This window comes from Saccopteryx bilineata, chromosome 8, assembly GCF_036850765.1.
Source record: "Saccopteryx bilineata isolate mSacBil1 chromosome 8, mSacBil1_pri_phased_curated, whole genome shotgun sequence".
NCBI classification, from domain to species: Eukaryota; Metazoa; Chordata; class Mammalia; order Chiroptera; family Emballonuridae; genus Saccopteryx; species Saccopteryx bilineata.
In genome coordinates this window covers 7,996,905-8,022,402 of record NC_089497.1, presented here as the reverse complement: position 1 = coordinate 8,022,402, position 25,498 = coordinate 7,996,905, and the positions used below count along the sequence as shown (strand labels likewise).

The 25,498-nt window shown below is 47.7% G+C and overlaps 4 protein-coding genes across 6 annotated transcripts in view; 3 read left to right on the top strand and 1 right to left on the bottom strand.

Moving 5' to 3' along the window:
- P2RY12 (purinergic receptor P2Y12) overlaps nt 1–2,282 on the top strand; it is a 53,251-nt gene extending 50,969 nt beyond the window's left edge. For all 3 annotated transcript variants that reach the window (XM_066241723.1, XM_066241724.1, XM_066241722.1), the window contains one exon: nt 249–2,282. In XM_066241723.1, the coding sequence (XP_066097820.1) occupies nt 271–1,293 (1,023 nt within the window). In that variant the 5' untranslated portion in view covers nt 249–270 and the 3' untranslated portion in view covers nt 1,294–2,282. The remainder of the gene's footprint in view (nt 1–248) is intronic.
- Nucleotides 1–25,498, bottom strand: part of MED12L (mediator complex subunit 12L) — a 356,828-nt gene that overhangs the window by 97,418 nt on the left and 233,912 nt on the right. The window lies entirely within an intron of this gene.
- On the top strand, nt 10,316–14,021 carry P2RY13 (purinergic receptor P2Y13). The gene is made up of 2 exons (XM_066241726.1): nt 10,316–10,638; nt 11,481–14,021. Exon 2 carries the CDS (start codon nt 11,496–11,498, stop codon nt 12,495–12,497), a length of 1,002 nt encoding a protein of 333 aa, XP_066097823.1. The 5' UTR covers nt 10,316–10,638; nt 11,481–11,495; the 3' UTR covers nt 12,498–14,021.
- GPR87 (G protein-coupled receptor 87) overlaps nt 24,451–25,498 on the top strand; it is a 28,476-nt gene continuing 27,428 nt past the window's right edge. The window contains exon 1 of the mRNA XM_066241721.1: nt 24,451–24,709. The gene's annotated coding sequence lies outside the window, so the exon portion shown is untranslated. The remainder of the gene's footprint in view (nt 24,710–25,498) is intronic.

Here is a 25,498-nt window from a genome sequence, read left to right as displayed (position 1 = left end):
CAAATAGCCAACAAGTCAGAAATACAAAGCACTCCCTTCATGTAATGCTGACCATTTTATACTTAGCTGCAGACAGAGTATCTGCCCGATGAAATAATTATAAGGTACAGTTTTCTGTATTCTTACTGGTTGCCACTCAGATGATCAGAAACCCTGGTTTTTAAAGAAGGCTCTCTAACAAGTTAGACACGGAGGTAAGAGCGAATCTGGGACCAAATATAACCCTCCTCCCCGACTCGCCCCCACAGGCATCAGAGGAGAAAGGCAGCCATGGACAACCTCACCTCCTCGGGCAACAGCAGCAGCAGCCCGTGCACCCGGGATTACAAGATCACCCAGGTCCTCTTCCCGCTTCTCTACACGGTCCTGTTTTTCATTGGACTCATCACAAACAGCCTGGCGATGAGGATTTTCTTCCAAATCCGCAGCAAATCCAACTTCATTATCTTTCTGAAGAACACGGTCATTTCCGACCTTCTCATGATCCTGACTTTCCCATTCAAAATCCTCAGCGACGCCAAGCTGGGCACGGGCCCCCTGCGGGCTTTCGTGTGCCAGGTGACCTCCGTCGTCTTTTACTTCACCATGTACATCAGCATCTCCTTCCTGGGACTGATCACGGTCGACCGCTACCAGAAGACCACCAGGCCGTTTAAAACCTCCAGCCCCGGCAACCTCCTGGGGGCTAAGATCCTCTCTGCGGTCCTCTGGGCGTTCATGTTCTTGCTCTCTTTGCCTAACATGATTCTCACCAACAAGAGGCCCAAGGACAAGAATGTGAAGAAGTGCTCTTTCCTCAAATCAGAGTTTGGTTTGGTCTGGCATGAGATTGTCAACTATATCTGTCAAGTCATTTTCTGGATTAATTTTTTAATTGTCATTGTATGTTACACGCTCATTACGAAAGAACTCTACAGGTCGTATGTAAGAACCAGGGGTGCAGGCAAAGTCCCCAGGAAGAAGGTGAACGTCAAAGTCTTCATCATCATCGCTGTGTTTTTTATTTGCTTTGTCCCCTTCCACTTCGCCCGGATTCCCTACACCCTCAGCCAGACCCGGGACGTCTTCGACTGTTCGGCCGAGAACACCCTGTTCTACGTGAAGGAGAGCACGCTCTGGCTGACGTCCTTAAACGCCTGCCTCGATCCGTTCATCTACTTCTTCCTTTGCACGTCCTTCAAAAATTCCTTGATGAGTATGCTGAGGTGCCCCAACTCTGCCACATCTGCGCCCCACGAGAACAGGAAGAAAGGGCAGGATGGAGGCGACCCAAGTGAAGAGACTCCGATGTAAACAACTGAAGTCGTATTCTATCTATTAGTATTTGGAACTCCTAAGAGGAAAAACACTATGTGAAAATACTAGTACTGACTAAAAAGCTGAGTTAGTAACAGTGACTCTTGAACCAACAGAAGACTACAGAAGTGATTTTCACTTACTCTTCCAGTACCAAAAGCTATCGTAAAATGTAGAAAAAGGAACTAACATGTAGCTGTGGAGAAAAACCAAACTGTATCCAATCACCATGTGGCGTGCAAAAAACTAAACAGAATTCAAGAATTCGTTAATTAGAATTTTGGCAAAATGGGTAACAATATAGTAATACCTACTGTAATTTTTAAAAATACATTATTGATCACAATGTTATAATCAATCTATGATATATAATCAACAGAAGGATGATAAGTCTTATTAAGTCTCCTGACCAAAAATGATACTTACTAAAATGCATAGAATCCTAGACCCCTAACCAAATGCTGACTTATTATGATAATCATTATAAAAATTTAAGTACAGGGTACACACAAAGAATAGTAACTACTAACTTTTACTTATTAGCAAAGACCTAAAGGATTTATACTAACTGAAATGGTAACAGAGTGGACTGAGTTCTTTTTTTTACTGTTCATTAATATACAGGTTTAAAAACTACCTTTTCCATACAAAGTGTAGAAGAGCAAATGAAGCTATTGAAATAGAAGGGTTATTTTTCTGACAATCTAGTACAAACAAACACACTGCCTTAACACTAGAGAAATCAGTTTTACTAATATTTTGACAACTCTAGTAAACACAACACCATCACTGACTTCCTTTTATCAGCTAGCTTCTAGAAACTACATGCAACTTGGGTGAATACCATTTCCCATGGTGAGAAAAACATTAAATATAATTACGCATTTGCACAGCATAGCTACCGATAGGAAAGTGATTAAAATGTTTGGACTTACCTGTTTGTTATTTGTGTATATAACAAACTCTACATTAAATGCTAAATCATACTTTGTTGGAAATCTTTTATTCAAAGACATTGGAGACCATGACTCACCCCTGTCTACCCCACATCAAATACCAGACCCATTTAAGAAAGAAAAGCTGCCAACACACTGCTTGTTTTATGACACAATATTGGGAAAAGTCTCTCTCTCTCTCTCTCTCTCTCTCTCTCTCTCTTTTTTTAGGATTTTATTTATTGATTTCTTTAGAGAGAGAGGAGAGACAGGAACAGGGAAGGGAGGAGCAGGGAGCATCATTTCATAGTAGTTGCTCCTTATGTGTGCCTTGACCGGGCAAGCCCAGGGATTCGAACTGGCGACCTCAGCGTTCCAGGTCAACGCTTTATCCACTGCGCCACCACAGGCCAAGCCAAGGGGAAAGTCTCTTCTGAAGGTGACATCTCACATCAATTAGATCATATGTAAATAAAAACAAAACAAAACAGGTCAGACTTAAAATGTCTGATTCCAAACAAGTGACTGATTCTACTATTTTCTGTATAAGCAGTATACACGACACACTGTGAGTCTGACCTCATGTATCTGGTCTCTGCCCCTCAGAGGTGATGCTCAAGCGGAAGGCAGGGATCCCGGGGGCTGTCTGTACTCGGAGAGAGTAAGAGAGGGCGAGCAGCCGCAGAAAGAAGTCCACTGAACTTGGATAATAATGGATCGCATCCAAGCCCTCCGTGACTTCTGCGGAGCTGAATTTCAGTACAAAACCAAATTCATTTAACTCTCTCCATGGGTCTGGTCTCCAGCAGCTTCACTTCCTCCTCCGGCACTGCTGCCGGTGAGCACGGGGTGTCAGCAGAGACGCACCCAGACAGGGTCACAACACACGAGTGCCCGCGTCCCGCTGGGGCAGCAGCTGTCTGGGCCACGCAGACCAAGGCGGTTTGCTCTGATGGCACGTACACACGTGTGTATGTTCTGTAAGAACACGAGGGCCTCTGACCCGGAAGAGAAATGAGAGCTCACGTATCTGCCCGATCCACCCCTCCATCCACCCAAGTCGGGGTCAAGAGTGGGTTAAAGCCGAACCCACCCCAGTGCCAGGACCGCATGCAGTGCCTGCGGAGAGACCGCAGGGTGGGCAAAGACTGACCCGAATCATCTTTCCTTCTGACCTAAACTTATTCACTGAGATGACAACTTTCACAAGGGAAGGGAAACCAGGAACGCTAATGGTATGATGGTACTTTTGCAAAAAAACCAAAAACCAAAAACAAACAAACAAAAAAAACTAAAGTGTTTGAAACTACTTATGTTTTTATATATAATATAAAAAGTTTAATTGAACTCTAAATCACACTTTATCGGAAATTCTTTTTCAAAGACGTTAGACAGGATGTACTCCTGTATCAAATATCAAACTGAACCCGCTCCAGACAGACTGAGAGATCAGTAACTATGGAGTGTGCACTATACACAGAGCACGTCACTATCTCCAGCTCAGAAATTTTAATATACACAATACATCCCACATTTCACAATAACTTAAAAAAACAAAAAGTAAGCGAAGTTTTGTAGACTGCACCCAGAAGTCATCAAGTTCAGAAATGAGACAGACACAATGGACCGTTGCCACAGCCCTCGTGGCCCACAGTCCTGCGGTGCTGGTGACGGGCGGTGTCTCCCAGGGGCCCTCTCGGAAGCAGTCTAAGGCAGGGGCGGCACCCGCCCTCGTGGCCCGCAGTCCTGCGATGCTGGTGACAAGCGGGCGGTGTCTCCCAGGGGCTCTCTCGGAAGCAGACTAAGGCAGGGGTGGCACCCGCCCTCGTGGCCTGCAGTCCTGCGATGCTGGTGACCAGCGGGCGGTGTCTCCCAGGGGCTCTCTCGGAAGCAGTCTAAGGCAGGGGCGGCACCCGCCCTCGTGGCCCGCAGTCCTGCGATGCTGGTGACCAGCGGTGTCTCCCAGGGGCTCTCTCGGAAGCAGTCTAAGGCAGGGGTGGCACCCGCCCTCGTGGCCCGCAGTCCTGCGATGCTGGTGACCAGCGGTGTCTCCCAGGGGCTCTCTCGGAAGCAGTCTAAGGCAGGGGCGGCACCCGCCCTCGTGGCCTGCAGTCCTGCGATGCTAGTGACCAGCGGTGTCTCCCAGGGGCTCTCTCGGAAGCAGTCTAAGGCAGGGGCGGCACCCGTAGCCTGCCCGCCGGGTCGAGCCCGCTGTCTGTGGCCTAAGAACGGCTTTCACACTTCCAAATGTTTGCGGGGATAAAAATCAAGAGTCAAAAAGCTCGTGTTGCATTCAAGTGATATGAAATTCAAGTTTCCATGTCCATAACGAGGCTTATGAGGACACAGCCGCGCCCAGCCGGGTTTTATGTCTGGCCAGTTCCCTGCAGCAGCGACTGGGTTATTGAGTGCGGAGTTGAGCTGGAGAGGATAGGGTCGCAAAACCTAAATGCTCACGAACCGGTGCTTTAGAAGAGAAGACTGACAAGCCCTGGGCGAGAACTTTACAAATGGGAGGAAACCCCTCACACAGTGCAATGCCCAGTCTTCACGCATGAGGCTGGGTCAGCAGCTCTGCACTGCAAACAAGGGCGGGCTCTAGGGGCTGACCCAGGTGGCCGTGGCTGCCGGTCCTGCCCTCACTGGGGGCACAATGACGACAATGGGAACCGAACAGTGGAAATACACTTACGAGTCAGTAAGGAAAGAGAGAGATGCTTGACCTGTGGTGACACAGCGGATAAAGCATCGACTTGGAATGCTGAGGTCACCTGTTCGTAACCCCGTGCTTGCCCGGTCAACGCACATACGAGAAGCAACTAACAGTTGATGCTTCCACTTCCTATCCCCCTCCCCCCTTTCTCCCCCCTTCTAAAAACCAATAAATAAAATCTTTTTTAAAAAGTGTATATATATAAGAAACAGCCCAACTTCTTAAGACATGAAAAAGGGGCTTGAAAAATAAATTTTCGGGAGAAATACAAATAGACAATAAAAATATAAAAAGCTATATACCACTAATAAGCAAATCAATATATTCTTAAATGACATGGCTTTTTGGCACCTATACGTTTAGAATTGATTTAAAAGATGTTTAATAGCGGTGTTGTGGAATTCCATTCAGTGAGGCCGTAAACTGGCACAATCTTTCTGGAAAGCTATCTGAAATTAGCATTCTACACTTGATGCGTAGTTTTTGATCCAGCATTCCACTGCTAGGAAACTTACTATAAATATGTCGGAACAAACACACAAAAACATATGGACGTGTGCGTGCTCTCTAGTACTGTTTTTAATGAGAAAAGAATGGGGGAAAGATGCCCACCAGTAACAGCTAAACTGTGATAACTACACAGTTTAACATCTTTTAAAAATGAGAGAAGTCATCCTTCACCAACATGAAGTGAAATAAAGACCCAATATCAATAAGTGTAAATACATATACTTCCTCGCCGCTGTTATTTACACGTGAGGAGGATTAACTTCAATTCCTACTACATGCATGCCTGTATTTGAATTCTTTAAACTTTTGCAATAAAAATATGTAACTGGATATTCACGCAAATATGTTTCAGATATTGTGAATTGATTCCCTGCTCCTAGTTAGATGTATAGACTTTATAATGTTGAATTTAATAATAGGCACAGATCGCTACATTTGATATTAAATTGCATAACTTAAGTTTATTATTACCACTCGTGGTCAATCCAGTGTGGAATTTTTAAAACTATTTCATCTAACCTGAGAAAGTACCATGGTATACTCTGACGGGAAGTAACAGGCTCTTCTGTGAGTGCAGGAGTTCCCCTTCGGACTTGCATTCCGAATGAAAGCAAACACTTCCTCATCGTCTCACAATTATTTATATGGGACTGGTTACCACATCGACAGGAACCTTTAGACTGCGATCTCTGATCCAAAGGAAAATCCCGAAGGAGACTACCAATGATAAAAGTAGCTTATTCCCATTCTGCAGACTCCTAACTTCTGTTATATCTTCAACTCTTTCCTGATCATACTGCTTTGAACCAGTTTCTGTTTTCACCCTGGCACCTCACTTTAAGGCACCTCACTCATCAGTTGGTTATACCCAGCTCAAAAGCTCCAGAATTTGGCAAATGATTTCACATTCAACTTATCTGTGCGCCTTCCAACAGTCAGGAGAGGGAGGCAGGTTCTGAGTACGGGCTGGGGAACCCAGACTGGGTGGGAATATTTGCAGGGGGTCCAGGCTGCTTGATTTGGAGCCAACTGCTTAACTTCTGCACTTCTATTTTCTTGTCTGTAGAACGAGACCCACCTCTGAGTACTGTTGTAGGAATTAAGAAAGATCATATGTCACATAGAACAGCACAGCTGGTGTAATGGTACAATTTTTTACTATTATTTCCTTGGAGCCCAACAGGATTTTAAATGTTTCGTTTCATCCCATTTGGCAGGCACCTCGGTTCTGGGCCCTTCGCTCAGCATCTTTGCTTCTTCCCTTGTCTTTCATGAGATATTCCAGCAGTTCTACACAATGTCCCACTTTCCTTTCCATTTCACTGAACAGAAAGCGTGCTGACAGCCTGGCCTGTGGTGGCGCAGTGGACAGAGCATGGTCCTGGAATGCTGAGGCCACTAGTTTGAAACCCTGGGCTTGCCCGGTCAAGGCACATGCAACAAGCAAGCAATGAACTAAAGTAAAGCAACTGTAATTCTTGTAATCCCAACCTCTCTCTCTTTTCTCTGTAAAATCAATAAATAAAATCTTAAAAAAAAAACAAAAAAAGAAAAAAAAACAAAACAAGCCCTGGCCAGTTGGGTCAGTGGTAGAGTGTTGGCCCTGTGTACACATGTCCCGGGTTCGATTCCCAGTCAGAGTACACAGAAGAAGCGCTCATCTGCTTCTCCACCCCTCCCCCTCTCATATTTCTCTCTCTTTCTTTTTCTCTCTCTCTTTCTGTCTCTTCCTCTCCTGAAGCTATGGCTTGATTGGAGTGAGTTGGTCCCAAGCACTGAGGATGGCTCCATGGCCTCTGCCTCAGGCGCTAAGAAGAGCTCCATTGCTGAGCAATGGAGTAAGGAGCCAGATGGGCAGAACATTGCCCCCTCAAGGGCTTGCCGAGTGGATCCTGGTCGGGGCGCATGTGGAAGTCTGTCTCTGCCTCCCCTCCTCTCACTAAATATAAAAAAAACCATACTAACAAATGTCACAGGCATCCTCCTCCACACTTGGTGAATGTTCACCCACTTTATTCCCTTTATAACACAATAAAGCTGATACTATCATTTATTTTCATATAAAGAGGAGTCAGTGGTTTCATGGAGAGTGTAAATAACTCGCCCAGGGTCACAGGAAAAGTAAGAGTTAGAATAAAGAACTGCACCCAGGAGCTCTAACTCCTAAGCAAATGCTCACATCTGCTGTGAGGGGCAGCGGCTCAGAGACACCAGACTATCAAGGGCAAGAGACCTCCCCCAGGAGAAGAGGAGAACAAAGGAGGAGGACAACTGATACATGGTAAGCACATGAACACACAATTATGAGTGACCTGTTGAATGTTACTATGATGAAACATTTTGAAACCTACCACATTTGAAAGAGAGTAAGCTTCCTTAACTTTAGAAATGGACACTATTTGAGTTCCTCTTTTGAAAGTTTCTCACACTTGGGCATTTTGAAATGTTTGAGTTTTCAGTGTTCACATTATGAAATTACCTCGTACAGCGTTTCCCTTGTTTGAACTGAAACTATTCCAAACCTTCAGGGGCCCCCAAACTTTTTACACAGGGGGCCAGTTCACTGTCCCTCAGACCGTTGGAGGACTGCCACATACAGTGCTCCTCTCACTGACCACCAATGAAAGAGATGCCCCTTCCGGAAGTGTGGCTGGGGGCCAAATAAATGGCCTCAGGGGGCTGCATGCGGCCCGCGGGCCGTAGTTTGGGGACGCCTGAGATAATGGATTTGAAACCTGTTGGGAAATTTACATTTAATTATGTAGGTCAAATCCCTCTACTTAAAAAATAAAAATAAATGTTTGCTTGTTGTTATTCTCTACTGAAGCAAACAAAAGCATATACTGTGGCCCTGGCCAGTTGGCTTAGCGGTAGGAAGTCCTGGGTTCAATTTCTGGCTAGGAGGAGAAGCGCCCATCTGCTTCTCCACCCTCCCCCTCTCCTTTCTATCTCTCTCTTCCTCTCCCGCAGCCAAGGCTCCACTGGAGCAAAGTTGGCCCGGGCGCTGAGGATGGCTCCATGGCCTCCACCTAAGGAGCTAGAATGGCTCCGGCCTCAACGGAGCAACGCCCCAGATGGGCAGAGCATCGCTCCCTGGTGGGTATGCCAGGTGGATCCCAGTCGGGCGCATGCGGGAGTCTGACTGCCTATGACTGCTTCTAACTTCAGAATAATACAAAAAAAAAAAAAAAAAGCATATACTATATTTCCCCATGTATAAGATGCACCTTAATTTGGGGGCCAGAAATTTGAAAAAAAATATATTACATAAACTTATTGAACTCAAGTTTTATTTATCATAAAACTCATACAACTCCTCATCACTGTCACAACTCCCATCCATGAGCTTGTCCTCATCTGTGTCTGATGACGAATCACTGTCTTCCTCTATTGCCTCGTCCTCAGCTCCATCTATGGCATTTGAAATGCTACACCTGGCCGGTTGGCTCAGCGGTAGAGCGTCGGCCTGGCATGCGGGGCACCCTGGTTCGATTCCTGGCCAGGGCACATAGGAGAAGCGCCCAATGGCTCCTTGGCCTCTGCCCCAGGCGCTAGAGTGGCTCTGGTCGCGGCAGAGCGACGCCCAGAGGGGCAGAGTATCGCCCCCTGGTGGGCAGAGTGTCACCCCTGGTGGGCGTGCCGGGTGGATCCCAGTCATGCGGGAGTCTGTCTGTCTCTCCCGTTTCCAGCTTCAGAAAAAGAAAAAAAAAAGATTTAAAAAAAAAATGAAATGCTACAACCCCTGTATAAGATGCACCCAATTTTTAGACCTTGAATTTTTCAAAAAAACGGTGTGTCTTATACATGGGGAAATATGGTATGTTTAAATTGTGCTCCATTACATTAATGAAATCCAGTATCTATATTTCCAAAAATCAATTTGAGTCAAACGCATATTTTTCAAACTGTGTCACCGTTGGGTAGATTCAACTAAACTCATCAGGCATCCCATTGCTTCGTGCTTAAAAATGTCCAGTGGGTTATGGAATTTTATTTCAGAAACCCAAGCCAAGTAATTGAAAGATTCTTGATCAACACCCAACCCCACAGTCTACTCCAACTCTGTGGTAAAACTTTTATAAAAAAAATATGAAGTGAAACTCACCACAGAGAACTCCAAATTCTCTCATAAGATCTCTAAATTTCCCCTTTCCTCTCACCTATCTGGCAAGAAAACAACTCTGTCACAGCTTCTGTCTGTACAAAGGCAGCAATTACACTCTTTCAAACTTGAAGAGAATTTAAAGAAGAGAATGGATAGACCTTGGCCCAAGACTAATTGGTGACATTCCTGAAGTCTTCAGCACTTCGTATTATATTTATATAACATCAAATACAGGTAAGATTTTCAAAAATGGTTTTCTAACTAGTGAGATTTTATACCTCCATTTAAATCTATAACTTAAACACCACAGTAGTGAATGATTAACATTTTTAGTACATTTTATACAGCCAACACTATTGTAGGCTCTCATTTCATCCTCTGAGCAAGGCTATGAGATGTATATGCTATTATTAAACCCACTACACAGGTGAATATACTGTGGTCCAGGGCCACTAAATTATCAGTCTCTAATCTAGAACCCAATAATTGGTGGATGTGGGATTCTGACTCAAAAAAACTGGGTCTATTGGCCCTTAACTTGTAGCAAGTATGTCATTTTCTCTCAGAGATCGAAAGAGCATAGGACTGAGATAAATGTTTATACACAGACCATCACACTGAACACAAACTTCTGGGGGCAAATACTCTACAGGGGTGTGGATGATGATTCTATTTCTGTGATTTCAGAGTCAACTCCGATCCCTGGCTGTAATTTGGGGCTATTTTCTTTACCTTTCTGCCTCACTAGCTACAAGACACCCTGAAAACTGCACTAAGCAAGTGAGTGAAGGGGATGAAGCTTCAGGAAAATTACTGCTGAGAAAATGTAACAGCAGCTAGTTTATGCGAGTCACAGCACATGAGCTGTCAAAGAGGTCTCTTCTCAGAAAATGCTCCAATGGCCTGCATGTGAAGAGAGCCCAAGGGATCACGTCACACCCGTGAAATGAGGAAGGAAACCGGGTACAAGAAAGAAGGACACTTGCTTCTCATGCTCCTTGCAGGTTGGCCTGTGACTGCCCCGCTCGGAAGACGGAGCCAAGTGTCTGCCCCAACGCAGGTGAACTGCAACTTCTACTGTAAGTGTGCTTGCTTACAAAGGCAGGCTCTACAGGGGGAAAGGCTGGAAGGTTAACATTCTAAACCACAGATTATGGCATGAGGAATTATATAACATACAGCAATCTGACATGAATTATTACTTCTTAAATGGGGTTTCCTGTTTTACTGCCACGGTAGAAGTGGCACTTGTGAATGATGTGGGGCCTGTTAATCAGATTTCATAACGGTGTGAAACAAATGGCACAGTGATGAGGACTAAAAAACGTGTCATGTACTCTAAGAATGCTAGTCAGAAATGTGTGCCTTCTCAACTGAGCCACCGGATGAGCTGATGTCAATACATCAGGTGTTAATAGGTTACAAACCTAAAGTAAGTTTTGGTCTTCTGTTTTTTTTTGTTTTGTTTTTTTTTTTTGCATTTTTCTGAAGCTGGAAACAGGGAGAGACAGTCAGACAGACTCCCACATGCGCCCGACCGGGATCCACCCGGCACACCCACCAGGGGCAACACTCTGCCCACCAGGGGGTGATGCTCTGCCCACCCTGGGCGTCGCCATGTTGCGACCAGAGCCACTCTAGCGCCTGAGGCAGAGGCCACAGAGCCATCCCCAGTGCCTGGGCCATCTTTGCTCCAGTGGAGCCTTGGCTGTGGGAGGGGAAGAGAGAGACAGAGAGGAAGTCGCGGCGGAGGGGTGGAGAAGCAAATGGGCGCTTCTCCTATGTGCCCTGGCCGGGAATCGAACCCGGGTCCTCCGCACGCTAGGCCGACGCTCTACCGCTGAGCCAACCGGCCAGGGCTTGGTCTTCCGTTTTTAAGTAGCATTTTGTTTTACTTTGTGTATGTGTTTCCTGGGGATAGCCGACGCTGGAAATCATGAACGCCACGGAGGCGAAGGGCTTCAACGGGTCTGAGCGGTGCCCGCGGGACACACGGGTGGCCCAGCTGCTGTTCCCGGCCGCCTACACGGCCGTGTTCTTTGCCGGCATCTTGCTGAACACGCTGGCCCTGTGGGTGTTCGTCCACATCCCCAGCTCCTCCACCTTCATCGTCTACCTCAAAAACATGCTGGTAGCCGACCTGGTCATGACGCTGACGCTGCCACTGAAGATCCTCTCCGACGCGCGCCTGGGCCCCTGGCAGCTCAGGGCCTTCGTGTGCCGTTACTCCGCGGTCGTCTTCTACGTGACCATGTACGTGGGCATCGTCCTGCTGGGCCTCGTCGCCCTGGACAGGTTCCTCAAGATCGTCAGGCCTTTCGGGAAGTTCTCCGTGCAGAAGCCGGCCTTTGCGAAGACGGTGTCGGCCCTCGTCTGGACCCTGCTGTCCCTCATCTCCCTGCCGAACGTCGTCCTGAGCGACAAGGCAGCGACGCCGTCCTCTGTGAGGAAGTGCGCCTCCCTAAAGGGGCCCCTGGGGCTGAAGTGGCACCAAGGGGTCAATTACATGTGCCAGGTCATCTTCTGGACCACGCTGGCCCTCATGCTCCTGTTTTACGGGGTGATCGCCAAAAAAGTGTACGACTCGTACCGGAAGTCGAAGAGCAAGGACAGCAGGGGCAGCCGGAAGCTGGAGGGCAAGGTCTTCCTCGTCGTGGCCGTCTTCTTCCTCTGCTTCGCGCCCTTCCACTTCGCCCGAGTCCCCTACACGCACAGCCAGACCGGCAGCACGGCCAGCTGCAGGCTGCAGAATCAACTGTTTCTAGCTAAAGAAACAACTCTCCTTTTGGCAACAACCAACATTTGCATGGATCCCTTAATATATATCTTTTTATGCAAAAAATTCACAAGACGGCTATTATGTATGAGAGGGAGAAAGTCCACGGCACCCATTCAGGGCAATTACACCAGTCAGACAGAAAATATAACCCTAGCCTGATAACTTTTATTTATGGACTAGATCTCCAAAGACACGCTCTTTGGAAGTCACATGTAAGCAATAAAGAAGGATGAAAACAAATGCTTTCTGACACTCTGTTATCCTGATGTACAGAAAGGATTATATAAAATTTAACTCCATGTATCTGTTCATAAACGGAAGGAAGTATCATTAAGAGAATGCAACAGAAAGCAGATGGCCACTAGAGGTCACCTTTTCGAGAACATTCACAACATTTTGGGAAAGATTTACTGCGGATAAAAGAACGTGGGTGTGTGAAAACTTCCCCTCCAAAACGTCTTCTCACATTCTTTTATGACACATAATTCACACAACACTACCGATTTTGTATTCCAAAATGTTGATACTTGTTGATTTACTTAAAAAACCCACCACACACCTTGAAAGTTCTTCAGGGAAAGCTGAAATCTAGGGGTTGAAAGGGATGCTATATCCAACCCATCCAGGGCGCTGAAGGTGGTCAAAAGGCCGCTGAAAACCCCGCTGAAGGAGCCTCTCCTTAACATTCACAAGAACCTCTTGCACCACAGGAGGCACAAGCACCGCTGGTAAGTCACATAGAATACTATCAATATATTGCTACACTTGCTTACAGACCAAGTGTGTACAGTTCAAGGGCAAGAATGAATACCATATTATTCTTTCTTAGAACTCCCCCTCTGCCCAGAAATACTCTAGTGGTGGTTGACTATGCCGGCTGCTGAGTGAAGCCTGCCTGGGTGCGCCACCTCGCTGGTTAAAGGAATCACTTCTCCCAGTGTCTGTGGCGGGGCCCTGCGGTCAAGATGCCCTTTACGAGGTCGCTGTATTCTTGACTGCAGCCCCCAAAGATGGGTAGGCTTTCTCAAAGGAAAACATGCTTTGAAGACACAAAACATGTCATTCCCCCCCCCTTGGTAAATCCCACAATCCTCCCCCTAAAGACCTTGGGTTACAAATGTTTTAAATAGGATATGTCAGTATGATGCTATTCTTGGTGCAGATACAGATGGAACTGCTGACCCACAACCAATAACATCCATACTGGGATATTTTCCAAAGAAGGGAGCCCTACTTGTACTTATTTACCTCCACAGTTTATCCTGGATACCTTCATGGTTTAAAACAAACAAACAAACAAACAAACAAACAAAAACCCCAACTACAAGGGGTTATCTGGTGTCCTGGAGACTGACTTAGCGCTCCTGGGGAAAATGCAGAGGAAAGTCCTGCGTCTGCAGTGGGATCCAGCTCCCACCCCATCCCCGAGGGGCGAGCCTCGGGCCTCTTTGCAGTGGGCTTCCAGCTCCCACCCCATCCCCGAGGGGCGCGCCTCGGGCCTCTTTCTAGGCACCCAGGGCCCTGAAAGCCCAGAGCCTGCCAACCTTTCCAGCATTGCCCCCACCTGCACTCCTGTCCCCGGGACTTGACCCCCTCGTGCAAATGTGTCACTGCAGCAGTGTGCCACGCTCCTTTCTGTCCCTGTGCCATGGCATGTGCATCTTTACCTCTGACCCACCCATGAAACCCTACATTGCCAACCCGCAGTCCATGAAATCTCGGATGGCCAGCCCCCCCACCTCACACCCCACTACCCCCCACCCCGGTCATGCCTCCGTTACTGGGCTTCTTGCCCTGCTCGGTGATGACGTGTTCTCACACGCACCTACTCTTTTACTTACTTAACGCCTACACACACTTCTGGGGGCCGAGGCTGTGTCTCATTGTGCAACCAATAAATATTTAACAAATAAGCCAGACTGGTTTTATTTGTACAGACTAGAAAAGCAAAGGGCAAGTCAATTCTCACTGACAATTTTATTATCGGAAAATGATATAAATCTGTTGAGAGCTCAAGCTCTTTTCAGTCGCCTTGTGGTGGCGTGAACACGGGGCCCTGGCACGGGGCGGGGGGCACTCCCGGGCTCTCTAGTGAATGCCCGTGAGGAAGACGCAGGACAACTCCACAGCGCGTGGCGTGAACACGGGGCCCTGGCACGGGGCGGGGGGCACTCCCGGGCTCTCTAGTGAATGCCCGTGAGGAAGACGCAGGACAACTCCACAGCGCGTGGCGTGAACACGGGGCCCCGGCACGGGGCGGGGGGCACTCCCAGGCTCTCTAGTGAGTGCTCGTGAGGAGGTACACAGCGCGTGGCGTGAACACGGGGCCCTGGCACGGGGCTGGGGGCACTCCCGGGCTCTCTAGTGAGTGCTCGTGAGGAGGTACACAGCGCGTGGCGTGAACACGGGGCCCCGGCACGGGGCGGGGGGCACTCCCGGGCTCTCTAGTGAATGCTCGTGAGGAGGTACACAGCGCGTGGCGTGAACACGAGGCCCCGGCACGGGGCGGGGGGCACTCCCGGGCTCTCTAGTGAATGCTTGTGAGGAGGTACACAGCGCGTGGCGTGAACACGGGGCCCCGGCACGGGGCCGGGGGCACTCCCGGGCTCTCTAGTGAATGCTCGTGAGGAGGACGCAGGATGACTCCACAGCGCGTGGCTCCGTGGGGGCTCATGTCACACTCTGTTTTAGAGCTACTGACAAATGCTCAGCGATGCCCTCGCTGGTTCCGGTGAAGTAAGACGTGCGGCTGCAGCATATTACAGTCCCTGAATCTCTCCTTTCAGCAAGTCCTTGAACATGATTCTCATTCTCTCAGAGAAAAGCAGTAAACCACGAAAATGGCGAGCGGTCTCGCTCAGTCCACTTCACGTTTACGGGGCGGGGAGGGGGGCGGGCGGGGAGGGGTACACGCTAACGCTGTTACAAATAACTGCGTCTAGATAAAGTATACAGTTTTCACAAAGCTCTCTCAAGATAACAACATTTCCATAGCAAATCTGTCCTCCATAAATACAAATATTTAATTCTATCAATAACATTATGATCAAAATCAGAGTGTAGAAAAAAATAATCTAATAAGAACTTAAGAAGAGGCATATGAAAGCCATCTTAAAAATCACACAGAACACAAAACAACCATTTGAGAAGAGCTTCCCAAACTGGCAATCACAGATAGCAAATTCTAGAATAGTGGTAGAACAGAATGCTATACCACAGCCATGAATGACACTGAGAAAAGAGTCCAAAAAAAAAGAAAAGAAAAAAGAAAAAAATCTAGCTTTGATATAGTGTGTGAGCTTAGAGCACAACTAAGAGCTTTGGCTAAAAGCTAAATGTAACTACTTTTCCTGGGTGAGGCCTTCTGAAGGGCCCCGGGGCAGGTGAAGGGTCAAAGGGTATTGGCCCATAATGAAGAATTCTTGAGAAACCAAGAGTAAGTACTGTCAGTGGGGGGGACGAAGCACACTAGCACAGTGAGCTCCCAAATCACAGAAGTTAGAAAGCTGAGGTCAAGTCATCACCAATTAGAATCTATAAAAGAGCCTTCTGATCTTATTAAACCCAGGCCTGCATATATTTCATGTCCATTTAAAAAAGCAGATCCTTCCATAACTTTCTAAGAAGTTAAAACTGTATTCTCCAGCAAATTACAAGATCAACTTTCACAGGGGCTCTTCACAGAACAAAGCCTCCCTAGGGGAGAACCTGCTAACCCCCAGCACCAAGGGAAGCGCGTGGGTAGGAGCCAGCAGCTCCACCAAGGGAAGTGTGGAATTCACAAACCGTTTCAAGTGCCCACACACAAAACGCAACTTTCTCAGTTTCACACGGAAACCCACAGGGGCAGGCAGGATGAATACAGAACACTGGTGTTCAAAGCAGCAGTTCTCAAACTTGAGCTGGTCCAGGACCGGCCGGAGGGCGTTTTAAGAGGCCTGGCGCGGCCCACCTCCAGGGTTTCAGACTCAGCAGGTCCAGGGTAAAGCCCCGGGACAAGTTTCCGGGGGGATGCTGATGCTATCAATCTGGGCCACATGTTAAGATAAAATGTTCCTTGAGGTTTGTTCTTGCATGAAGACTGACTCACAGCCCAGAAATCTTGGACGTGGATGTCCAAGAGTGGGTGGGGTCCGCTGTCAATAGGGAACAAACAAAATTGTTATTAAAAGAGTGGGGCAGACACCAGGTGACAGGCCATGGCAAGGACCGTGACGACTTTAAAAGTTCACACCCCACTCTGGGGACATCTATTATTCAGGGTCAGCTGTTGGCACAGGAAGGATTTGGAGTTTAGGGGGCTGACCAGAAGCAACACCACCTACTACTCACTGTGCCAAGGGCTTTAACCACATTGTCCCGCTTAGTATTACCAGGAAGCCTATGACGTGCCACTGCTGTCCCCATTTCAGAAGAGGCTGAGAAACAGCGAGGGGAGGGAGCCTGCGTACAGGGCGAGGACTCTAATCCAAACTCTTGCTTCTGAGCCCAGCTTCTTCAACACGGTTTTCACAAGCACCTCACGTTCTCGGGAGAAGTCGTAAGTCCAGTCTCCTATACTTCCTGTGATTTTCAAACGTCCGTGGCCACCTCCATATTCCCTGGCCCCACAGAAACAATGCAGTATTCCTGTGTGAGCCCCAACTGGCTCGGTACAAGCAGCTCATCGCTCATTGGCCTGACCCAGACGCAGACGTTCCTCCCAGGCCCTGGCCCCGCCCCGGCGGCGTGCACTTGCGCACTGAACGCTGGCCCTGTGGCAGGCACTGTGCTGCGTGCTGCACAAGGGTTACTCCCTTTCCATTTTTTACTGCAATACTAGGAGACGGAGGCCTCAACACAAGTGAGCTTCAAGAACCTCAGGGGTACGGACAGTTCGATCGTGGACCCCATGAGTACCTTGGGGGACCCTCCAGCACTGACAGTTCCCGAGAGGAGCAAAAGCCCAAACGCTTGAGCACAGACCGCTTGGCCTCTCTGGAAGCCATACCTGCTCATGCACGCAGACCATGATGAACTCAAATGTGGTGAGCGGTATGAGGGAGAGACATAACTAACTCACCATGGCCGCTCAGACGAAAAGGTAGCTAACTGCAAATGGGGAAACTGAGGAAGGGCTCGCAGGAAATGGAAGTGTGCCTGAACCCGTAAGGAGAGAACCAAGCACTCAAAGGGAACACTGCTGCAAGGAGAGGTTCCAGGAAGGTGGGGGGGGGGATGAGGGGACTGAGGCGGGGTGGGACTGTGAACTAAAACGAGCAGCAGCAGATCCGACGCACTGGAAACCCAGGAGCAGGACCGGTTCCAGGAGAAAGCAATCTGCACCGGAACCACACCCTCTGGAAAGGTCACGTGTGCTGAATGCACAGCTCTGAGGTCAGGGGTAACTTGAAGAAGCAGGCGGGAAGTGAGAGGACACCAGCCACTCTCATCTTGCTGTAAAGGACAAGTCAGCTTACACAAGTCCCAAGGACATAAACAGCAGCTGCAGCACTGGCTTTTCCTGAGGGTGTCTAAGAGCAGGTGCAACCGTTCCTTCCCCTGCTTCCCATGCAGCGCAGCCTTAACGCGCTGTGTGAGGGAGCCAACAGGGCAGGGGTGCAGACTCACCGGGGGGAGGAGCCACACAACCAGGAGAAACTGGCTTGGGTCAGAAAGTGGGTGTGCCGACATTGCGGACGCCACATCACCTGGGTTTCCGATTCCCAGCCCCCTACCCATTCTGGTATAAGTATTTATAGCAAAAGGGGGTGGGGAGGATATGGGACACAACGTGGCTGGGACGTGAGCTGAAAACACGGGCGGTGGGGATGACAAAGAGGAAAGACACAAGCAAGAATGTAACGCAGAAAGGAAGCTGCATTCAAGACTTACAGTAAGTAGGTCAAGCAGTGCTTTGAAAAAAATTCCATACCTCACTCAGCATGTGAACTTTTGCCACTTTGGTAATAACACAAATGTATATACCCTGGGGCATAGTAATAAAATGCTTACCTTTATTTTTTTTTTAATTAAGCTTAAATATTAAATGCATGTAACTTATGGATTTGTAGTCATCTTCAGAAATTCCATCTGATGTATACCTGAATACCTTTTAGCTTTTAAAAAATATTAGCTTTTTGCATCAAATTTATTCCCCAATAATGCATCATATTACTCTGTGATTTTATCATTTTTATTCTATTTAACTCTGCAACTAAAAAACGCCTAATGCCTGAGCTCCAAGTGAATGACACATCAACCTGAAAGCAGAGGCCTGGCTGAGACCCCCGCCCCCCCGCTGCACAGCCCGGCCTCAGAGTTTATTCTTCCCCACGACTCCAGATAGTCTGGAGTAAGCTAGTCCTGGTTTCCTTCTTTTCAGAAGAGAAATTTATAATGAAAGAACATAAAAGTATTTCAAGCAATCACCGGGTCACCATTAAAAGACATCCAAAAACTTACTAAGGGCTACCACAATATTATAGACATACCTTGACTTTTTAGTTAGGAAATATTTTCAATTTTTAATCATTCTCACTTTACATTCAGACAGACACCCCCTTACTCACTCTCCTTCTGCCTTCTGACCAAACCAAACCAAACCAAAGCCACAGTTCACTGAGTAGCTTACTAACTACTCTGCACATCATCTCATCTAAGTTTTACAATCATACAAGGTAGCCATTTTCATGCCTATTTTTCAGGAGAAGAAATTGAGGCTCAGACATATTAATGACGTGCCCAAAGTAAAAAAAAAAAAAGAAAAAGAAAAAGCTACCAAGTGGAGAGGCTGAGATCCACACGGGCGTCCACCTGGCCCATTACTGGGCTCCTATCGCAGCCAGACGCTGCCTGTCACCAGCGAGATCTCCAGAGTGAGGAGGGGTAGCCCTGCACAGCACAGAGGACCGAGACGGGAACAGGAGGCAGAGGTGGCTTATCTCCAGACTCAATCTCAAACCACCCTCCCCTTTAATCAGCCACTACCCATGAAGTTCTCAGACCAGAAAAAGCTAAGTGCTTTATATAAAGAAGACCTGATAGATACAAATCATTCCAAATGACAGATTAAACACAGTAATTCCAGCACAGGGACTAAAGATACCAATCTCGGCGAGGGAACATTAAAGGGTTTGTAATAATTACACTCGGCACAAATTCTCAGCTGTTGCATGTGAGCCCCAATTAGAGTGACTTTCTTGTGCAGAGAGGTGGACCGGTGAGACCTGGAGAGGATTATACTACCATGCTTGTCGTATGGTCTGGCTATGTGCGAAAAACATGGCGTTCAAGGAAGCCTCGTGAGCTATGTTTCAATGGGATCCCCGCTTGGCTTTGCTGTGTAACAACGAATCAGTGAACTACAGAGGCCTGGGGGCCCCTCTACATGTGCATTTTCCTTTAATAAGAAATGAATCCATCTGAGAACACTGACAGAGAAAGATGAAGGTGATGATACAAATGCTATACCTACCAACACCGGAGGGGGGGCTATCGTGCACAGACCCCTATCAATGCAGAGAAGCCAAACAAAATCAGGGGAAGGAGGAAGAGGCCGTATGCAAGGGAGAAATGACTGCAGGACCAGGGAAAACCTTGGCAATACATTTGCCAATGACTCCCACTAAAATGGTGGGAAGTAGAAACAGGGTTCATTCCAGGAGTTAGACTTTCCAATAATACTACCTCCTGTTCATTCCATGTAAGACCTTGCAAACACATCCTTTCTGTGCGTGCTTCAGTCTCTTTAAGAATACACTTTGAAAAATCAATAAGGTTATGAGATTCCCATCTAAATTTCTGTGATTAAACCAGAATCCTTGTTTTACAGAACACTGAAGCAAAGACAGTTGAATGAGTCATCCAATATACCAGGGGGGAAAAAGGTGAGTTTGGATCTACAGACTTTGTCATTAGTGATCCATGAGGCAAGCTTCTGTCCAAAGAAAGATTGTAGAGATTCACACTTAACTCTGAAATGACTTTAGGCTAATACACACAAACTGCCTCAGAACCACTGGAAAGCATCCCCTAACTGCAGGTCCCACAGGACCGACCTAGCAGATACAGAGCCACGCAATTTTTAAAAGCCAAGGAGAATAAAGAAAATATTTTTCCCTCCCTCCCTCCCTCCCTCCCTCTCCCTCTCTTTCTTTCTTTTTTTTTTAAAGCAGTGAGATTGTTCTAAAGAATAAATAAGTCTAAAAAGACAGCAAAACCAAATGCAGTATGTGACCACTGGCTGGATTCCACACCAACAAAGTAACCCTAAAGGGTATTATTGGGAAGTTGTTAAGATTTTAATGAAGATAGAATGTTTAAAAATATTACTGTTTCACCGTGAATCCTGTGACTGAGAGCAGGGCTGTGTGTCGGTAGACCCGTGCCGAAGCAGCTAGGAAGGAAGCACTCACCCCAACTGCTGCAACTTCAACCAGGTCCCCTAACGTGGGCGCGTGTGCGTGTGCGTGTGCGTGTGGGAACGTGGGAGAAACTATCTGTGAGTCTAGGTCCAATTTACTTGAAGGATTACTTTTAACTTGTGTGAAGGTTCAACATCTTTAACAATAGCAGGAAAAAAAATCATCTGTAATTAAAAAAAAACTGTTTAGGCCCTGGCCGGTTGGCTCAGTGGTAGAGCGTCGGCCTGGCGTGCAGAAGTCCCGGGTTCGATTCCCAGCCAGGGCACACAGGAGAGGCGCCCATCTGCTTCTCCACCCCTCCCCCTCCTTCCTCTCTGTCTCTCTCTTCCCCTCCCGCAGCCAAGGCTCCATTGGAGTAAAGATGGCCCGGGCGCTGGGGATGGCTCTTTGGCCTCTGCTCCAGGCACTAGAGTGGCTGTGGCCTCGGCAGAGCGATGCCTTGGAGGGGCAGAGCATTGCCCACTGGTGAGCAGAGTGTCGCCCCCTGGTGGGCGTGCCGGGTGGATCCCGGTCGGGCGCATGCGGGAGTCTGTCTGACTGTCTCTCCCCGTTTCTAGCTTCAGAAAAATACAAAAAAAATTTAAAAAAAAACTGTTTAAACATTATAGTGGTAGAGAAGCACACACATATATCCAGAATGCTGTCCTGTATTCAAAATAAACTTGGGGTTTGTAATGGCTAAACAATGTTATTAAAGGAGCTTTCCTGCATTTAACAGGATCTTCCAACGAAAGACAAGATAATTACTGTTGTAAAGTCTCCTGTGGCTTTTCTGAAATGTGAGACTTGCTATAAAAAATCAGCAGGACAAAAATTCTTTGCAGGTTAACCTTTCAGTAATTTGAACAATAAAGCCATGAGCTGGTTTTAGCTGTGCCTTTCATCAAAGCGTTACACTTTCTTCGTGACTAAACGTGTACTATGTTTCCCTTTAGAATGTTTCCCTTTAGAATGTTAAGTAAGACCGACTTCAACAAGCCCCAGCTTGAGACTCTGGATGCATACACCTCCTGTTAACTTTTTCACTACTAGACTTAATTTGCATCACGGATCACAGAAACTTTTAAGGATGACAAGCCCACTGTTCTATTAAGGAGGGAAAAGCCTATTCTACCTGTAGCCCACCGGCTTACGGCACTGATGACGCAACACCAGCTCCTTCCTCCAGGAGAAGACCTTTGTAGGAAAAAACAACACATAGAAAGGCAAGGTGCTTCTTCAAACTCCAGGTCCTTTAAACTTGGCAAGGTCGACCGTAATCTATTCACACACCGGCCTTTTCTCAGGGTCTGTTTTAAAAGGCTCTCAAAATCAGGTAATACAATCCTAAATTATCAACACAGTTTTCCTTCAAATTCAAAATAGGGAAGAATATCAAAAACATTTTCAGCAGTTCCATAACAAGGGATTTTCTGTGATGTGAGAGATCAGTATATAAGAAGTTGACCCCAAGAGGATAAGTCAACCCAAGCATTAAAACTTAAGGCAGATAGCAGACTGCTTTTGTTCGTTTAACAGAAGCTTGTGAAATATGTGTCCAAGCCAGCTCCCTGAGACGATTCTATACACGGCACTGAGAACTGGGGGCCACGAGCCTCAGAACTCCCCGAGGTCTCTGCTCAACATCCTTTACAAGAGCTACCAGGGAGGTTCCCTCCCTCCGAATTGATGCTTTTAAAGACTCGGCAGTTAGGATTCACATTAAGAGCAGACGTCACTCATTTGTGGATCACAGTGACACGCGGCAAAAAGTTCAACCCAAGATAAAGACAAGTCTTTCAAAGGGTTGGCATGCCACCACCTTCGAATGGGCCACCTTCAAATGCTAAGAGCAAAATCCATGGGAAAGCAGTCAACGGCACAGAGCGCGGTCAGACTGAAATGAAGGACTGTTTGCACATTGGCCAGTTCTTCTAAGACTGAGCTCATTTCTCTTCAGAGACCTTCCTAGGGCTAGTAGCTCCTCACACACAACGTGCCAAATCCACACGAAAAAGAACAGAACGAAAAATCATTAAAACTGTGGTTTTCTGTTTGTGTCTGTTTAGGAAAAGGCAAGAGAAGAAACACGGTTTTGATATTCAACTATTGGTATTTAAACACATTTGTTTCTCTACACAAAGAGTTAAAATAAAACAAACTACACACACATTATTTCCTTAAGGCATAAACAAACACTAAGTAAAACTATTATTGATAGCTTTCTACATTCTAAAAAGTTTCCCTCTTTGATTATTATTTTCATTTATTGCCCTCCATGATGGTGACAGGTTTTGATTCCATGTTAGGAAATTGTATTTTTACTTTTTACTCATTTGTTTGAATGTTGCATTCAAGAAACTCTTGGAATCTTTTGGAGACTTTCATCTGAAAGTTCTAAAATTAATTATAAATAAGAAAAAGGGATCTGATTATATAAATTTAACATCACAGGAAGATTTTGTTAAAAGAAGAATGAACAAGCTGTCTTGTGTTTTAGAATGAAGTTTGAGCGCATCAGGCCCCTGTCGGCTGTGGCCCCCGGCGCGTCTGTGAGCCACGTCCCCGTGTCCCTCACTCTCCCCCATGTCACCGAAGCTCTGGTTTAACCAGACCGACCCCGCGGAGGAGAGGCCGCCCTGGCAGAAGGAACGGCAGCCCCAGGCCTGGCTCCGGAGCGTCACAGAGAAAGAACAGCCCGGCCCCTCCTGGCAGGCTGGCCTTCGAGCGTGCGGACCGCGAGGAAGAGGGGCTGACGATGTGACGAGGACGGTAGAGAGGACCGAAGGAGGAGGATGTGAGGGACAGGGACGAGACTGATGATGAGAGTAAGTCGCCTGACGGTGGAGAGGTCACCGCGGAAGGCCACAAGCAGGCTCAGGACCAGCAGATGACCCAGGAGGACAAGCAGGTGGCCTCAGGGAGAGTCCAGGCCAACCCAGCTACCCTGTCACCCTTGCAGAACCAGCTGTGACCCCCCCCAGTACCTGAGCGCTCACCCTGAGGCATCTCCGCAGCTGCTGCCAGGACCTGGGCCCCTCGGCCCCTCCCAGGCTGCCTGGGAGCCCCCGGGGCCTGGAGCCCACCCACCTTTCTGGCCAGTACCTGCCCCCTGGGCTGCCAGGCACAGACTCTCTCTAACTCTCTTTCATAAAGACAGGACTGATGTCCCCCTCCACACACACACACACACACACACACACACACCAAAGAGTGCAATGCAAAAGATCCAGTGAACTCACCCCATAAATAACTTTATTTAAAACATTCTGAACATTTATACTTGTGTATTTGTGAAAATAGGTCTATAGATTTCATCCGATTCTTGCATAAGACTACAGGTTCCCAAAGTTATCAATTACTAATATAAACATGTACTTTTAGTCTTTAAATAATATGGACAACAAAATCAAGATTTGTCTTTCATAAAACATATTTTGATTCCTTTTAGCTAAAATTTATCAAAAAGGCTGTAAACACATATTTTTTAATTAGTAATAGGAAGAGCCCCCCGCCCCAGTAGAAAGGAAGAAGAGGAGGAACTCTAGGCGGGGTCTGACTGAGTGGGGTCCAGCCTGAGACCGCACCCCTCCTCCTGGGAGAGTCCTCGGGCATTCCGGGGCCAGCCCGCTGGGCTCCTGCAGGTGACTCACCGCCTGCCTTCTGCAGGTTCAGGAAGTGCCTTCCTCGTCTCCAGAGCTCTCCTGCTCCTCCATGTGAGTCACTGACCCTGGAGGGAGCAAGTCGCTCCAGTTGTCCCTGAGCAGGAGACTGCGAGGGTGGCCCACGGGACACTCGTGAGGCAGGAGAGAGCCACAGGCCTTCTCTGGCAGGGGAGGAAAATGCTTATTTTTCTTGGTTCACCAGAAAAGCCACATCCCTGCCGACCTTAGTTTCAAGGCTTGTTCTCACTTGGAGCGGAGACGCCTGTTTCAACTTGGAGACGCCGGCCACAGGTGAATGGACAGCCAGCCACCGCAATGAGAGGTAACCAAAAAGCCTTTTTCTTTAATTGCCTTAAAAGCTGTGGTTGGTGGGACGCGGCACTGACTGAGACTAAGTGCACTTCGTCTGAAACCCAGGTCTGAAGAAAAGTAGGGAATGGAAGGCTCACTGAACGGGCTACGTAGGTCCCCGGGAGGCAGCCCTCTCCGAGACGGGGTGGGGGGTGGGGGGCATTATGCCCCCGTAGGGCGTCGCCTCTGCCGAGTCAGGCAGGCAGAGGGTGTCAGGTGGGGCCTGCGCCCGCGGACTGGAGATGATGTTTGGGAAGTCATTTGTGAAGTGAATTTGTTTTATCCTGCGCACTTGATTAGATGAGTCAAACCAAAGCTCCTTATCGTCGTGCTTCCCAAGACCCCAAACTGGTATTTGTTTCATAGTCCTCCCCTTACATCTTATTTTGAGAGAGGAGACCCGAGGAGGAAAACAGATTTTTCTATCTCGATTGCCTCGTTTTGATAAAAGAATCTCAGTCTTTTCACTGCACCCTGAAGAACAGGGTAGTCCTCACTCTCAATCCTCCAGCGATCGTGTTAAAACATGTCAGCTGGGCCCGGGTAGAATGCCGGCCGCCGACAAACGGCTCAGGAGCGGCCCAGCTCCGTCTGCCAGTCAGTCGGTAGGGAAGGCTTCGCTTCCCTGGGGAAACGAGCAGCAAGCAGGGCACTGCGGCCTCTGCATCACAGAGAGGACCTGGAAAGACGGGCGAGCCGCAGGCGGAACGGGGTTTTGAGTGATTAGTTAAGATCTGCCCACTCCAGAACTTTGTATCAT